General features: G+C 30.8%; 1 protein-coding gene across 1 annotated transcript; it reads right to left on the reverse strand.

The window, feature by feature from the left end:
• Positions 1-1,329: 1,329 nt before the first annotated feature.
• LOC136270043 (uncharacterized protein in xynA 3'region-like) lies at positions 1,330-18,330 on the reverse strand. The gene is made up of 8 exons (XM_066066270.1): positions 18,229-18,330; positions 12,955-13,145; positions 11,447-11,718; positions 8,532-8,678; positions 8,111-8,323; positions 7,826-7,932; positions 7,437-7,578; positions 1,330-4,513 (listed from the first exon to the last, which is right to left on the reverse strand). The coding sequence occupies exons 1-8, from the start codon at positions 18,306-18,308 to the stop codon at positions 3,707-3,709; spliced, it is 1,959 nt and encodes a 652-aa protein (XP_065922342.1). The 5' UTR covers positions 18,309-18,330; the 3' UTR covers positions 1,330-3,706.
• Positions 18,331-18,611: the final 281 nt, after the last annotated feature.

An 18,611-nucleotide genomic window follows, 5' to 3' on the forward strand; every position in this document is an offset into this window, starting at 1 on the left:
TGAATAGTTAATCAATATTCTATCTTAGAGGAGATTGTGTCTTACTTAACAAACAATTATCATGAAAGTAATATAATTGTTATAATGATATAAGCAATATTCATTGTTGAAAAAAATGCCAACGAAGAGTGACAGATACTTTGTGAAAAAGACTAGGAAGGCAGGTACACAGGAATGTAAATTCTTCTTTACATTTCTGAAAAAATTTTTTTTTTAAAAACAATCATTTTAACATTAATTGTTTTTCTACGTATAGAATGTATGCATCGATAGTCTACACATTTCTTGTAATGTGTATTTGCTTATCAGGCATAAAACTTTTTTTTCAGAACTTTTGTGTAGTGAATTATCTTAAATAAAAATAAAAATAAAATTTAAAATTTATCATTTTCCTATATCATTATTCACAACTTTTTAAAGAGATTTAAGTAGTCTATAAATGGCCACAACTATTGAGCCCTCTTAATATTTCCAGGTTCCTCGACACACATCAAATTTATTTGATAGATAGACAAAAAATCTTTTTTAAATATGATTTAACAAATTTTCGACCAATATTGGCTTTCATGTACCGTCATTTCATGCATATCTTGATATGCTATTGTATGCGATTTCAATGATATGCAATGGAATTTCCATGCAATGCCATGGTATTTACATGCTATGAAAAGTTGAAAGGAACCTAGTGATTAGGTATTCTATGCTATACCATGGTACATTTTGACATTAATAAATGGTATCATGGTAAAAATTTCTTGTGAAATTTCAATTGTTTATATTATTCTCAAGGGAGTAAGAGTAAATGTCTCAATAATTTCCGAACAGTCCTCGTAAATAGCAATTGAACAGATTTTTTTTCGATCATCTGATTTTTTTCTTTGCTTGCATTAAATTAAGAAAATGTTATTTTAAATCTCTATCAAATAGCTGTGCGATGCTCTGTACAAATTGTCCGATCCATGTTGAAATAATTCAAAACTTAATAAATTTCCTTAGTATCTAGGTTTTAATAAATTCATCTTTTTTTTAGAAAATAAACCAAGAGGAAAATCGGTAGCTTTTAGAACAAATTTTATCTTTGTGTGACCGATGCATGATGTAATCACCCTATCTGCGCGGTCGACGTCAAAGCTAATATTTCCTAACTTTAAATGTACTTCTGCAACACCTTAATAATAAGAATTATAATCAATGCTGTACAATATCAGAACCAAAAGTAAAAGCTCTAGAAACCAATAAAATTGAAATTGCCTTTGCGTTTACAATTATAACAATGAAAATTATCTTAAATGTTTATTTGTTCTTTCTTTCTTTTCAAGTATTTTTTTTTAAAGTCTGCTGTAGAGAAAACATAAAAACAATATATAAGACGTTACAAAAGACATGATAAGAATTACGCAACAGTTGTCCTGAAAAATAAACGAGTTATAAGGATATGCAGTAATCTTCATACAAGTTTTCAGTAGGAATTACTTTTAACCGGAGTTCTATTGAAAACTCTTAAGCTTCAAATGTTTTACAACACACATTTATTCTATATAATGAACATAGAGAATGGAACATTGTACATGTATCATTGTAATTAATTATGATATTAAAAACAAAAAATCTGTGTTAGTTATCACGACAGAAGAATCTATTAGGTTTTACGCTTCAAACAATTGATTACTGCTAATGTCAGCTAAGTGCACAGTGGATCTAAGCTTTATTGTTCAATGGTCACGTTATTGTATATGTATTCATAAAGTATGCCGTAAAAAAACATAAAAACAATTTATAAGAACTTACACAATATATGATAAGAATTACACAACAGTTAGTTATTATCACCAATAATTTTATTTGCAATGTTTTGTAATTCATCAATCATTTGCCACCTTAAAGGAAAAAAAATAACTTATATGCCTCTTCGAATGAATAAAAGTAAATAAAAAGAATGATTTGTGTAAAACAGCGATAAATAGGCATGGACATAACACATAAGATGTGATTTTTCTTAATGGAATTCGTATCAAAAAATAAACACATACAAAAATAAACAATGTGTCGTAATAGAATCAATCAAGAACGCATGTATAATCTTCAATATCCTATCTAAATTCTTTATGAATATAAGAAAAAAAGCGTTGTTACCATGATCACTTTCTAAAGCATTCATACTTCGACAAACATAAACAACTTAAAACACATGCTAACTTGAAAAATAATAAAATTTAAAATGTGTTCTTGAGTACAGCGTCATTTACTTAAGTCAACTATTTGTTATACATATATGTTTGCAAGAGGAAACAATTTTAAAATCATTAATATAAGAATCGCACGTGAAAAAATCTTCCTTTTTGAATTTTACAAGATATATTTTTTTCACTGATAAGTTTCTTTAAAGAGGTGTTCAAAATGAAAAAAAAATAGCACATATCTTTATATCTTAAACAAATGAAAATAACATCAGGTATCTTTATATCTTGTGTAAAACGTGTACATGAACCAAGTGTTTTGAAGTTAAAATGAAATTTAACGATAATAGACCTGATTTTAGTGTTTATATGTTTTAATACAATAAATATGTGCCAAATAAGAAAGCAAAAGACAGGGTTGGATGAGGTATCTGTAATTATCATTGCTAAATTTGGATTTGATGAATGGGACGTAAGAAATCATAGGGTGTTAGATTTTGACACATAAAACATAGACAGTCATATAACAAGTAACAACTCTATCAAGGAACTTAGCTAGTGTTATTTTATATTTTATACTAAACAATTATAACATAAGGGCAACATGGGAATTGGTAAAAATCTAAGAAAAGCCACAACATACGATATTAACATATCATTTAGCTATATTTCTGGAATAAAATATGTGTTAGGCATTTAAGGTAATGTTTTTTTGCGGTTACAGGGAGATAACGCAAATTTTGACTGTGATATAACATCAACTACCATTTATTTCAGATATGAGGCCAAGTTGATATGACCTTATACTTGATTTGCTGTTTTGTTTTTACTCCGTGGGTTTTTGTAGTTTGCAATGAAAAGGTAATAGGACAAAGCATTTTTTCAAATTCACAAAAACAAAGTCCTCCACTCATGTTTCTAAATAATATTTGAGAAACACAAGATTACACAAATGCCAATATATCTTTCCCTGAATTTTGCTATTTTTTTCAATATTTGATAAGAGCATTATAAATACAAATCGTGGTATAAGAAGTGACATTATGTTCAAACATTTTAAGCATAAATAGCCCCTTTGTAGTCACATGAAAGATGTACAATTTTTGACAAGATTTTTTACATTTCATCAACATGACAATATGAAATTACGAATTTTGACCTTTTGTATGTCCCCGCATAATCATTTCAATTTTATAAGAAAAAATACTTTTCTAAAATGACCAAAACGTTTCAATTTGTAAAAAAAATTCAATCGGCAAACCTTTCATAAAAGAAAGAAACTGAGCCGTTTGTACTGCATGGACGCTGATGAAATTCCTCTATGAAAGTCAAAAGTCACAAAAACTTACTGGCTATCGTGAATTGTACACAGCAGTATCTTGACCGACGATACAAAATCAAGAATGTACAGATATGACAGTGCTATAAAATGTGTAGAAGATGAACGACACTGCAAACTGCAATCAGTGAGTATTGGTGATAGATCATTTCAGATACCTTTTTTAACTGTAAATTCTGCTTTGATCCCATTACTCGTTAACTATAGCAATACACCCAATCTGCTTTAGACGCTCAATTTTCTGAATCACGGTCTGATGCATTGAAGATAGAGTCTTCTTTTGAGATATGTATGTTTTGTGCTTATTTCTCATCGATGAGATATTTTCTTTTATTTTATTCATTTCTTTTTTCAAATCCCCCTCTAAAAATGCCCTTTTCATTTTCTGTATCGGTTCAAAATAATATTCGCGAAGGTAATATTTTACTCTTTTTTTTGTTAAAGCACCAACTCTTGCTTGAAAAGCCTTTTCACGTGTGGTTTCAAAATCATCAGCACGTGCAATCATTAGTCCCGAAAAGATTATTCCACCTACAATACCCGCTGCTGCAATACCTTGTAATACTTTACTACGATTCATTTCACTAATTCCACTAATCAACCTCAAACCCATTAGAAAGACATTTAGATTTAAACCAAATTCTGATTTTATAGCCCAGGCTATAGCTGGAATTATTTTGATATTAACATTAAAAGGTGTTTGAAATCCTTTTAAATTGTCTTTGATTGAATGCAAAGATCTGTGAATGCTTTCAAATTTTTCAAAAAGATATTCCATTATGACTTCCTGAAAAATATTATCAATATTTTGTTCCTGCCAAGCTTTTAAATTTTCTTCAATGCGGACATCCAATGCCCGTCTGATGGAAAACCTTGTAAAAGTGTCTGTATCTTTAAGAATTTCTGCTCTGAAGTGAGGACTATGAACATAGTCATGTAACTGAGTCGTTGCCTCGTTAAGAAATATATCAATTCTTCCTTCGATGTTGAAAAGTTCCTAGCAAAAATGAAAAGACACCGAAATTGAATTAACGTACCTGTAGTTAAAGTAAAAATATATTGTTAAAATATTATATAATTTAACGCTTTATGACTTTTTGGGAGTTGATTTTAATCAACTCTCCTATGCAGTTACTCTGGCAAACCGAAACTGAAACAGTGTTTGGACCTAAGCACAAATCATCACCGCTGACAAGAGTTAGTTCTTGGAAAATAATCGATAAATTCGATGTAATGTGCGGTGAAGCATTATTTTAAAGGAAACCTATTTATAAATACCTAAGAAATAGTCAGATTTTAAAGTTTAAAGTTTTTTGCAGTCGTATGTATTCCTACACCAGAGTTAAATAATCGGCTGTCTCCGTACATCTCCGACAGGCAGAGAGTCAGTCTATATTTAGAGGTCGCATCATCGAGCTATCACGTGACTTTGTATCTCTTACTTGTCGGAGAATAACGGAGACAGCCAGAATTTGGTTGAACGAGACTATAGTTCATTATTGGTTGGATCCATACACTTTTTGAAATATTTCGAATACCGATAGATAGTTTGATGAAATCAATTCTATTTTTAAATATTACACAACATGATTCATAAGAGGTTTTCTCGAAATTCTTGTCGGAAAAGTCCGAGAATCCATATTATAGATTACAAACTTCTTGCCAAGCAAAATAACATATCGTTGATTTTAAGCGATATAACGAACTACGTAGAATCTTTTAATAGGAGTTAACTTTAGAATAGTTTCAACATAATGTTTTGACTGACTTTTGTCCAATCAGATCGTAGCTGGGCGGAGTAAAAACATTGCCGCTCTTAACTTTCACACCGAGTAACCATGAAGAAAGTTTTATATAAAGTAGAATCAAGACCTACGTTTCATTTGGGAAGATTCGTAATACTTTCATTAGAATGTCACCGGTAATACTTGTAATAAAACAGTGTGCTAGATATTCGTACAGTCGTCAATGTTTGACATTACTTCATCCCATTATCTATTAGGCATCGTTGTTTCCCGGTTAAAGAAATTCATAACACCTTAAAATGGATGGATTTATCAGATATACATGCAACTAACTTTGATTTGTCACTTTATAACTGTTGTTAGATAGTTCGCTCATTTGCATTGTTTTTAATTTACTCAATATAATGTTAAATCTCATTATCTCCTAAAAATATATCCGTTTTCGTCCGTCGTCGTCCGCGTGCGTCGTTCGTCGAGCGTTAACAATTTACTTTTTTAACTACTTCTTAAAAACAACAATACTAATTATTACCATTTTGGGTGTGGGGTACATGTATCTCTATGGTATAATGAATCTAAATTGTGAAATTCATGGCTCTACTACCCCCAGGCGCCACATGTGGGTCCAAATATGCAAAAAAACAACAACAATTTTTAAAAAAATCTTCTTCTCTACTCCCACAACTTGAGGGAAAAGACTGGTTGCATAATTATGATGCCCATGAATCCCTTCTACCTAAATTTTGAAATTCATGACCCCTGGGCCATTGGTTCAGGCTCTAGGGTGGGGCATATAAGGCCATATAGTTAAAATGTATTAAATCTTAGAAAATCTTCTTTTCTACTCCCATATATATTTATCATTATATTTATGTTAATGTTCATGTTCCCTGGAGTATGGATTTTGACTCTAGGGCAGGGCAAAAATGGATGTATAGGTGTTAAGGACGTTGTTTACTCAGGGTTTGAGTTCTCAAATTCGGATTCTTAAAAAGTTCAATTTCATGAATAAAATTTCTTTTAAATACAAACAGTATTTATGAAATGAATTATTATTGATATTAAAATCGATATTTTTACAAAATTATGGAATAAGGATCTGACAAAGTTTAACTTTTAGCAAAACAGAGGAAAATTTGGACTAAATTTTTCAGATTTTGTTTTCCACTGAAATATTTTTGGCAGTACTATAATATTTAAAGGTAAGATTTTATTTGTTAATCAACATAATTTTGCATATTTTCTGTTGGTTTTATCTTGCATTTTCGTTTAGATAATCGTATGACACACACTACAAAAATATTGAAAAATGCTTAAAAATGTCTCAAAATGTTGATCATTGACCTCATATAAATTTTATACCAGCAGAGAAAGGTCAATTTACTTACTTTAATACTATAAATGTTTTAGCATTATCATCATTCAGTTTTTATGTTATACTGAATCAAAAATGGGTAGTAATTTGAAAACTGATAGAGGAAATTCGGACTAGAATATCTATAGAAATTGTAAATGAAAACTTAATGCGTTGAATCTATTTAATGTCACTACCATTCATAAACTGTATTTCATTTGTTAAAGAGTTAAGCAATTTGTATTATTTTCACAATCAAAAAATCTGAATCATAGTGTAAAAGTTTTATGGATTTTTCAAAAAATATTCAATTGTCATTAACTAAAAAAGTAGGTCATTGACCTACTTTTTTGAAAGTGAATAATAACACTACCATGTAAGGTCTATAACACACAATAGTTGTTTTTTTCATTATCATCAGTTGATTTTTTTTAATTCTGAGTAAACGTCATCCTTAATACATATAATGTTAAAAAATTATCTTCTTTACTCCCACACACCTGAAAGGAAAACTGAATTCATGATTTTGTAGACCAAATCTTTATGTTTTTCGCCAAAATTATAGGTTTAACAGTTGTATTTGAAATATTTCAGGCAAAGAGGTGGTCATCTTTACAAATTTATAATTGTTCTAATCCAGAATGAATCCTAATTAATTAAATGCATATACGACAACTTTGTGTATGGGTTATATGCTACTCAGGTGACCGTTAAGGCCAATTGACCTCTTGATTACAATGAAAGTTTTCATATCATTTTGATATTATAGCATAGTACATATTATGAAGAACAAATACGGAATTCTTGATACATAAAAATACCTCTTCTCTGCTATGTTCTAGTTTTTCTAGCTCTGTTGACAATCTGTTTAATTTTGACTCGTTATCCTCAGCATTCTGCTCTGCACAAAGAAGCTTTGTGGAAAGAACCCTATTAAACTCATCCAGAATTTCATTCAGAAGTCTAAAAAAACACACACACACACGTTTTCATGATATGTACATGTACCTTGCATTGGTACCAGAGGTCTCGAGAAAAATATCGACTGATTACTAATACAGTTATCTTTATATTGATGCATACTTGGTTCTTAAAGTTTAAGAATATATATTGGGAAAATAAATTTACGTTTTATTTTGATTATCAAAAATAGCAATTTATTAAATATGGAATAGATGTAAAAATAAATAGATTCAAAAAGTTTAAATACCTTAGATGAACTTTTACTCGTTTGTTTTCATTTCTTGTGATTACATCTTTGAGAGTCCTTTGAAACTTGTCAAATACTTTGGTATATTTTTCTTCTCCCTCTGAAACCTGAAAGGAGCAAATTCACAACTTAATGACTATGCCATTTTGACCTCATCATGTGTACACAGACGCATTTATACAGAAAAGAAAAAAGTGCTAAATCAAAAAATTGCCAGGATTTTTGCTAATTTTTTACTGATTTGTTTTCCCTTATGATCGATACATGTAGTTGTCTTTTTGATACCTTGACTGCCGAAATTCGAAAAATATACGAATCATCAGTTTCTTTCCAAGATGTGCGTATATCTTTTTTGGTTTTTTCAAAATACTCTTCACGTTTCTTCTCTTTGACATGAGCAATAGTATCCCATTTGTTTAGCAGGAAAATAACATCTTTTGGATTAAAACTAACCATCTCATCCATTGAATCTCGAACGTTAGAAATAATTTTCAGAAGCTGAAATGTTTGTATTGTTTGTATTATATTACTAGACAAATATTTAGGTATTTATTCTATTTTTTTAGAAGAAAAATGATGAAAAGAACATCATAAATATATTTTCTTTTTGCATAAAATCAAGTATCAGTGTGCTAGTTTTCTGCAGTGCATAAGTATTCCAGTATAGTCATGCAAGTTGTTTGAGAATGTATATAAGACACCATACCCTGTCATCTTGAATTCCACCAGCATTTGAAACATTTAACACAAAAACAAATGCTAATGCAATAGGTAGATACGACATCATCATGTCTGAAACTTCTTTTTGTCCCATATCTCCACAACCAGGTGTATCCACGATCATAACGTTTCCCTAAATAATAAAGTTCGCTTTATATTGAAATTCAGCCCTGATATCGAGATGGATATGATTGTATCTTCGACATGACAATATCGCTATAAATAAAGATTGCAATGTTTGTGCTTATTATATAATTATGTATATATATATGCAATGTGTATCGTTCCGATCCTCTCAAATTATCGTTTAACTGTATTCCACCTGTATCTCAAAAGATTGTGTAGTGCGCGGCCAGCGCGCTAGGTTCCGTTCGTCATCAAAAGGAAGATTTTTGTCTTGCCTAGATGGCCGAGTGGGTGGCGCAGTGGCCGCTCACTGCTAGGAGAATGTGTTGCCAGAATGTCAATATTTTGGTAAGGGTTGTCTCCTACCATCTACCTTGCAAGAGGCAAAGCTTGGGGTGTTGTTGAACATTAATTTCATAACAGCATTATTTTTGGGCTTATCTGAGGATGCATCATTAATGTGCTTTCCAAGCTTTTGGAAGATTCATACTCATCAATGCTTGTAAAATAATAATGAAAACAATACTTAGATAAAAAGTCTTATGTTACATATAAACAGATGCATTCATATGATGAAATATTATGGTTATATGAAAAATGCATGTGTTATGCAACAATAATGCATATCACAATATAGTGGTCACGATATATGAATCACAATGTATTTTTCAAAAATACAAGGGCACCGCAAAGCAGAGCATCCCCTTGTTAAATGAAATATTGAGGGGGGGGGATGAAGTATTTATCTTCATAAAATCTCTTTGAATCAAAATATTCCTTTTATTCCTATTATTTCAATCCCCATGCACGCTCTGGGGTGTATCCGGAGTGGGGGGGGGGGGGGGAGAGAAGGAGGGTAACAATTGTTCTTCTTCATACAAATAAAAACCTGAATCACACTACTATACCAGCTGCATGTTTCTGTGTTTCTCACATGCTTCTCACACGCTATACAATTTTTACAAAACGTTCCGAGCATAGCACGAATTGCTTTTGTACGATATGATAAATGTTACTCGCACTGTATGGTCTTTTTTCACATGATATGATATCATATTGCTTTCTGTATGAAAAAGTGTATATATAGAAAAAGTGTTATACATGTACCATACATGAAGCATATCATATCATGTAAAAAAAAAATGATCATACAGTGCTAGTAACATATTGATCATATAGTTCATTTCCAATAATTATGAATTTGATGTCTCACAATTAATGTGTATTTTCTTTTTTTAAAAATCTTCATATTAACATGATTATGAATTTCATTAGTTAAGATTATTACAAGTTTAGATACAAAAAAATCATCATTTAAAATTTTAAATATGGAATGTTTAAAACAATGGCCTTTTATAGACCAAAAACCGCCCATTAAAAGTACCAGTACCTGTTTGCAGGGACAAAATAATTACAACAAATGTTGATTATAACCTGTTGTGAATTAAAAAAACAACCACTGAGTATAAGATTTTTTTATGTTTCCACAATTTAATTAATTTAATAATCATGGTTAAGGTCAAGATCTAGTAAATGAAAGGTGCCTAAACGTTTATGAAATTCAAGATAAGAATTTAAATAATGATGCTTAATAAAAATATCTTTGTTTCATAGGATGTACCCGGGCTTAAATCTTTGGTAGACACAATGAAAAATCACGTTTTAATCAACCATTTCTATGAAATATGAAGGATAAAAGTAACAACTCTCGGAGTTTTGTGCATTTTTACTTATGAAATATATCTAGAATGCCTACAATCTCTCCAAAAACGGCATTAAACAAGCTCCTGACCTCCTCTTTAAAATGATGCCAAATTATATATAGGTACCGGGATTACTTTTATCGTGATTAAATATAGAATGTCAAAATATTGTTTTATTTTCTACATAATTCTTTTAAAGCCGTAAAATACAGGGGAAAAAAATATCAAATCAATTATAGGAGTCTTTTCTGGTTTTCGACTTGTCAAACGTAAAATTGATTAATTGTTCATTGAATCAAGATGAAAGGAAATTAAAATAGAATATTTTTCTTTCTTATTTATCATCATACAACTTGGCATAGAAAAAGTAATCAAAGTTTACAATCTAACAGGGACTATATTTTTGGCGTAATATTGGCGTAGGAAAATATTACATGTTGCGCAATTCAGAATTGCTGCAGATTAATGAGTCTGATTTAGCATTTTAAAAACAATAACATTAATGTTGAATTTTGTTCACTAATGTAAACTAATGATATGATACTTGCGTTTCAGAATATGTTTTTAAAATATGATTTGCCTATCAAACTACATTTGTATAGCATGATGTTTATAGATAGACAAAATGTTCAAAGCGAGGGGCTTTGACGCGATGTTCTAAAAATAGCTTTTGAGTTGTGGGACATTTTTTAATATATCTGTGTGGGTAAAAAAAAATGTTTTTTGTTTTTTATGTTAATAATACCATTTTCAACCTCCCTGTGAATTTTGGACGACATGGTTTATGGGTCAAAATATAGATGACCCATAAACCACCGAAGGATCCCACAACGTGAGTCTGAGATACATGAAATATCACACAACACGGTTCTTGTATAACTATATATATATATATATATATATATATATATATATATATATATATATATATATATATTGAGCTAATAATTTGATTGGTTTGGCTTTCATTGACAAAGGCACCTGGACATTTAAATATCTTGTGTTAAACGTTATGGTAAAAAAATAATTTTGTTTTGATAAACAGATTATCAAAAGTGTTTCAAATATAAACCTGTAGCAAGGGAGCAGGCATATATACATCAACGTAACGGATTTTTTCATCGTCTGTTTTAGCAAGAATTTCCATTTGTTTAGCCATTTTGTTCAAGTTTTCAAATGACAATTCCTCTAGTTCTTCGTCGTTGTTGTCTTTGGTAGATATCACAAACTGTTCACCATGTTTGACTCTGCACACCCTTGATGTACACGATGTAATACCAGTAGGTAGAATCTCTTCATCAAGTATCAGATTGATTATGCTCGATTTCCCAGAACTGGTTTCTCCTTATGTTAAAAAAGGCATTTTTAAAGATTTATGTAAGCATAAACTCGTTTATGAAAGGCTCTTTTCAGTGATTTAAGAAATGTTCGTAAACATGTTTTGTTCATCTGCAACTATTTACAATATTTTCGATTTTAACTTGACCGACAAATTTTCCTAACTGTTAAAATGTAAATATATTATAAGGAATAGACAAAATGAAACAAAAGCAAAAGAAAAAAAAACTAAAACGCCCGTAAATTTTGAATAACGATTTACAATGTATGTACGATATCTTCAGTAGTATTCGAGGAATTTTTTTTAAAATGCTCGTGTCTTTAATTTGACTATGGTTAAATGCTAAGATAAGACATGAGTACCTTTAAAACAGAATGTAATTATAGTTGTCTTTTTGTTTTAGCAGTAAAGACATGCCAAGATCAAAACTCTGTATTATGTAAACAAGACGCATTTTAGTTAAGTTACATGAAACTGGTCATGATATAAGATAACACTCTTCAACTTTTTATTTTTCAATTTTATTTACAACTTAATTATGTTTTCACAAATGTTAACTTTATGAGTTTTACATGTTGTTGCCAACTTATAGGCGAAAAGCAGAACTTACGAGCATGTATGTTTTTTATGCATTAAAATTCAAGTTTTTTGTTTATGTAGGTTGAATTCAGATGCTTTTATTTATTTATCTATTTTTTTTGGATTAAATATCAGTATCTAAACCGATACACAATTTTACTCACATAGGAATATGTTTGTGTTTTGCTAATAACTATATACCAGAAACTTAAAATTTCACTTGGCACAAACTCTGACAGCATATATATTAAAACAAAATTTAATTGGACTTTTTAAACTGAGAGCATGGGTATACTTATTAACTAATACACGTAAGAAATGCCTGAACAAAAATACCATGTAAGTACCAACAGTATTATCACAGGCCTTAAGGATCAATTGGAATGAGAACACCAAGGGTCGGACGCGTTTTAATTTCTACGTACACCGTGTTTCAGTTTTCTCCCCTTTTCTATCTAAGTTCTGAAGTGTGAAATAGCAAAACAATTTGAAAATGTAAATTAAACATATTCAGCTCAATGCATGCCCTATCAAATAAGAGTATAGTGAAATATTTTTTTTAAGAATGAGAAAAAGAATATTTTTTTTAGTTTAGATCAACAAAATATGTACGCTTTGTAATGACCTTCTTGCTTTCAATAATAATGAAAAAATGTTTTCACCCGCAATCACTATTGGACATTCTGTCTTCATGACATCAGCTTTCTGTTGATTCAACTTTTTTTCGATATCATCCATACCAAAAGCATCTTTTAGTATATGCGTTTTGAATTCTTGTTTAACGACAAAGTCGTGCAACGATGAATAAAGTTCTTTTAGATCCTTTTGAATAACACAGTATCCCTTGGTGTATCTACAATGGACACACACTTTAAAAATGTTTTATATGAAAAATGACAATAAGAAACTGTCAACCATCTCAAAAACCCATAAAACGGAATACAATTTTAAATCAGAGCAATACGGACCTTTTAAAGGGACTTGGACACGATTTATGATCAACAATTTCATTTTCATTTTTAGGAGTTGATTTCAATCAACTCTCCTATGCAGTAACGAAGGCAAACCGAAAGTGAAACAGTGTTTTGACCTACGCTCAAATCAACACCGCTGACGACATTTAGCTCTAATCAATAAGTTCGATGTAACGAGTTCTTCAAGGAAATTCATTTATAGATACCATGTAAATAGTCAGATTTTAAATGGTACGAACAATTTAGATATTTTTGAAGTCGAACATTCTACGTATTCCTACGCCAGAGTTCAATATAATCTCGTTCAACCAGACGCCCTATTGTCTCCGTAAATCTCCGACTAGCACAGAGTCTCTATTGCTTGTCGGAGTTAACGGATACATCTGAGAGTTTGGTTGAACGAGAGTAGAGTTCAATTTTGCTTCGATCCATACAATTCCTCATAACTATTTCGATTACTAATACGGAGTTTGATAGAACAATTCTTTGAATATTAAAAAAAAAACATGATTGATATTGGGTTTTTACGAAATTCCTGTAGGATTCATATTATAAAAATGTGCGTTGTTACAACGCACTTTGAAAAATTACGCACTTTGAAAAATGTTTGCAAAGTGCGTTAATTTTTAGAGCAAGTCAACGCACTTTGAATTATTTTTTTTTCAAAGTGCGTTGATATCGTCTATATAAATGCACTTTGAAAAAGAATGTTAATGGTTTAATGAAAATAGTTGATAGTTTTATATACAATAAATGATTGTTTTAACATTGTTTAGCTTAATGTGACATATTTAAAAAAGAACCTAGTGCATTCCCAGCTAACTTGATAAACAGTTTCTAGATGAGAATTGTTTTCTCATAAAACAAAATCGACAATTTACACACAAAGAACAATTCGGGATGCTTGTAAACAAACATAGTGTGATAAAAGGATACGTCATTTATGTTTATCAAAACAAAACGATCTTTAGAAGATCGGTGCGAGAAAATAACCAACTTTCTAAAGCGTGTTTTAAAGTTTATAATGATTTAATGTTCGTTAATGTTAATGTTAATATTCTTTTCTTGAAATTATTTTTTTGATTGAATACGAGACGAGGGTTACTGTTGAAACACATAGATTCTTTAACATAGAAATTAAGAAATTATTGTTCGGCCAGCTCTTTTTTTTCAATAACACTGCATGTACTTATACAGAGCAAATTTCTTTTTCCGATCTTAAATGTTTACTCAAAGTTGCTGAATGTCATATGTTTTGGAAGGAAAAATGAGGGTAGGGGGCCTTCTTTTTGAAATCAATTAAATGATGCACTTGCATTTGACCAGCATCTTTGGTTAACCCTCACCTCCACCCCATCACCGTTCTAAATACGGTAAATTAAATTCACGAGTGTTAAAAAACCATCATACCATCAACAAACTTGAAATTTAGTTCCAGAATTTGTGATATAAAAATATTTTTTTCAAAGAGCGTTAACAGTGTCGATACTAAAAAAATGTTGATGTACCTTCATAACGCACTTTGAAAAACAATTTTAAAGTGGATAAACTTGGTCCAAAATTTAACGCACTTTGATAAAAATTTATCAAAGTGTGTAATTTCTTTTCAAAGTGCGTTGCCGCAGTGCGTAATTCAATTACCTATAGGAATTTACTTGCCATACAAAATCACATATCGTTGATTTCAAAATACATAACAATTGATAAAATCAACCCGTCAGTACTTCAGTTCTTTGATTTATGTATACAACTGTTAACTGGTGCATTTAAAATGATTGACCATAATATTGAATGTTAAAGTCAAGTTACAAGCGAGATACAAAGGTAATAATTGGTTTGTATGTAAAGAAATCTCGAGTCTTATCGTTGGTTACAAAAATGTAAGGTAAAGAATTACCATTTCTTAAACAAAATGACATGCAAAACAATTTAAACTAATTCAATATCTTCATAAATACTATTATCAACAAAAGAAAGATACATTTGATTAAAACGTACACCAATACAACACATATGTAAACAATGACAACATTCTAGCTTTGTTCACAAAACAAAGATTTATGAACTCTGTTCCTTGCTCATAACTTTATATTTGACTTTCAAATTTTGACAAAGCATTCTAAAGTCTTTATTTATCAGTTTAAATATTGAAAATGGAAAAATAAAATTTGAAAACTTTTATGTCAAATCGTGTCCAAGTCTCTTCAAAAGATAAGGGTAGGATTTATCTAGGCATAAAATTGTTGACGATTTTATGTTGATGTACATGTAGGTGTTTTTTTCTGTATATAATACAAGACATTATATAGTCGTACATATACCGCGTAAAATTAGTCGAATTTACTATGATGGAGAGGAAAGGCATAAACAGCATTATCTGGGGTCTGCACATAAGCCCGGAGGTGCATTAGTACGAAGGCCGAAGAGATCGAAGATTCATCAGTCCGAAATGCCCAGTAGTTTGAATGTTCATTAACCCGAAACTCCATGTAGAAAATGTGGTGAAGGTTAAAATAACTAAAAGAGTCAGGTTTGATCAATCATTTTTCACCTTTACAAGCTTTTACAACTATGAATGGTTTAATATATATAAAATATATACGGCTGTCTACGTTTATCTCCGACAAGCAAGAGATACTTTGTTTTGTCGGATATTAAAGGGGGCAGCCAATCGACTGGTTGAGTGAGACTCAAATGAAATCTAGCGTAGGAAAACATATTACTTTTAAAAATATCTAAACTGTTTGTACAATTTAAAATCTTACTATATTCATGGTATTAATAAATAGGTTTTCTTGAAAAACAATGCTGCAGAATACATAGCATGGAATTTATCGATTATTTTCAATAACTAAGTGTTGTCAGCGGTATTGATTTGTGCTTAGATCCAAACACTGTTTCACTTTTGCTTTGCCCGAGTAAGTGCATAGGAGAGTCAACTCCCAAAACGGAATGACGTTGAAAATGATAACAAGAGGCCTAAATGCATCGACGGTCACCTGCATACAACAGTACTATAGATTGATCTGTCAAGGGTCTCTTTATTGTGACCTAAACTCTATTTTAGAGTCTAAGCCTAATCAGAATTGATGTTTAAAAACATTTATGGTGGTGGTGCTGGGGGAGGGGGAGGGAGGGAGGGAGGGAGGGGGGGGGGGAGAATTAACTCAAATTTTTATATCTAAGCTTCGATGCCAACAATTGTAAACGTTTGGTTGACAAAAGGCTCGTACATGTATGCCTATGAAGATTTAAATTTACGAAGAGCGCAGCAGTACACTATATGCATAAAAGCATGCATTCTTTTATCTCCCACGACTGTGAAAGTACAGAAGAAAATATAAAATTCCAACCATCCCCACTATATGGCCATATTAGTTATACCAAAACTAAGGGCCCATAGGTCATGAATTTCACAATTTAGGTTTCATGCCTATCATAACCATACGTTCATAAATATTTCCCTGCCTTGAATCAAGAGGTAAAAAAATATACAGTTTCACTTAATAGCCATACTAGGCCCGCCCTAAAGCTCAAACCCTCGACACATGTTTATAGTGTTTTTAGATCTGATACAAAGTAAACTTTCTTAAATTTAATACACTTTCACTATGTGGTTATATAGGCGGTACCGTGTGACCTTATACCACTGACCCATCGACCCCCAGATTTCAGAATATGAATAAAAGGCTTCATGGACATCATAACCATGTATTTAGGTTTTCTTAAAATGTACATAAAAGTGGAGTTAAGAAATCAAAGAGGAAATGAATTTTCTCTGTTTGTCAATATTGACCCCGCAATAAAGCATGCACGTCTGACCGAGAAATAATGAATTTCACAACTTTGATAGAGAAATCAATGGACGTTATAATCATGCATTTACTTTTATTGTTAAAGTCCAAAGGAATATTTTTTTGCTAAGATGTTAAATACTTTCATTATATGTAAGCACACCTTAGTGCACCAATTCCTAACGCAGGGCCCATGGAATTCACATGTGCGGTAGAGGGCTTTATGGACTTAATGTTGCCTTTAGGTTTATTTTTCAACAGCTATGTGTGTATAGAAGAGGACTTATGAAAAACGTGCCACTTTCTTGCTTTGTCCCGGTCAATGAGCCCCGGGGCGGTGGTTCATAAATTTTGATTTATTTTTCTTGTACTTGAGATACCTACCTAAAACAAAAACGGTAATGATTAGCCTTGTAAGTGTTAAAAAGTTAAAATTATATTGTTAACGGATGATAACACACTAAGAACTATGAAATAGGTCAACTGATTGATCTGAAAGTGAATATTATAGTCCTCTGTAACCTTTTGGGAGTAAACATATATTGCGATTATGATATGCTTCACCAAGTAGGTAATGTCCAATATTTCTTTCTGATAAAAAAAATAAAAGTTTTCAAATCTAAACTAAATCAGAATATTTCGAAAAAATATAACACATTGTAGCTATTTACTATTATTAAGATTGTTCACTATTTATTTCAATGTTGACAAATTAACCCATCCCGTATACATAATTAGTATTCAACGATTGCAATATCTGTAATTCTCTGTTGAACTTTAAGAACGGTGCTGCTGGTTTAAACAGTTTTAACTTTCCTTGGGATTTGCTTATTGGTGCACGGAATTTTAATAAACAACGGTCACATTATTTTGGTATAATGGTTATGGGATAAACAGAACATATGTCTTACAGAAAAATGGTTACTCTATTTTCCCCATAAATTAAATTATACCAGATTTTGTTAAATTTTACCGAGTGAAAATAAAGATCTGAAAAGGGCTTTAACTTACGGTCGACACATCACAATTAAATCAAAATGGTTTTAAGAGAGAACAGAGATTAGAAATAGTAAAATGTCCGCATAATTTATATCATTATTTTTTATTTCTCCAAGTTAAGATGTATAAAGCAATATAGGTTTGTCAATGAAAAAAAGAATATATTTACAAGAAATCACTACTGCTATCCAAATTATCTGCACCACCCTTGTTTTCTCGAAGCCCCTGGTTGGTTATCGCAGATGCCATTGTATTACAGTTGTTACAGTGTATTTCTAAAAAACAAGAAGGTCATTTGCATATAAACTATATGTATTATTTGGCTTAATCTGTAATATCTAATTGATAATTTGCAAAACCAAAGCTATCTCAATAATCTTTATCATATTTTATGAAAAAATTCAGTTCAGGTTAATCTACGTAATACAATCTAGTTTGTGAATAAAAATTGTCTTTGCAATTTTTTATTTGCTTTTGCTCTTCGTTTTGTTGCTTAAATATTTGAATATGTACATAATACATGTAATATATAATTGTGATTGCACGAATATA

The sequence above is a fragment of the Magallana gigas genome, chromosome 1, assembly GCF_963853765.1.
Source record: "Magallana gigas chromosome 1, xbMagGiga1.1, whole genome shotgun sequence".
Lineage (NCBI taxonomy): Eukaryota > Metazoa > Mollusca > Bivalvia > Ostreida > Ostreidae > Magallana > Magallana gigas.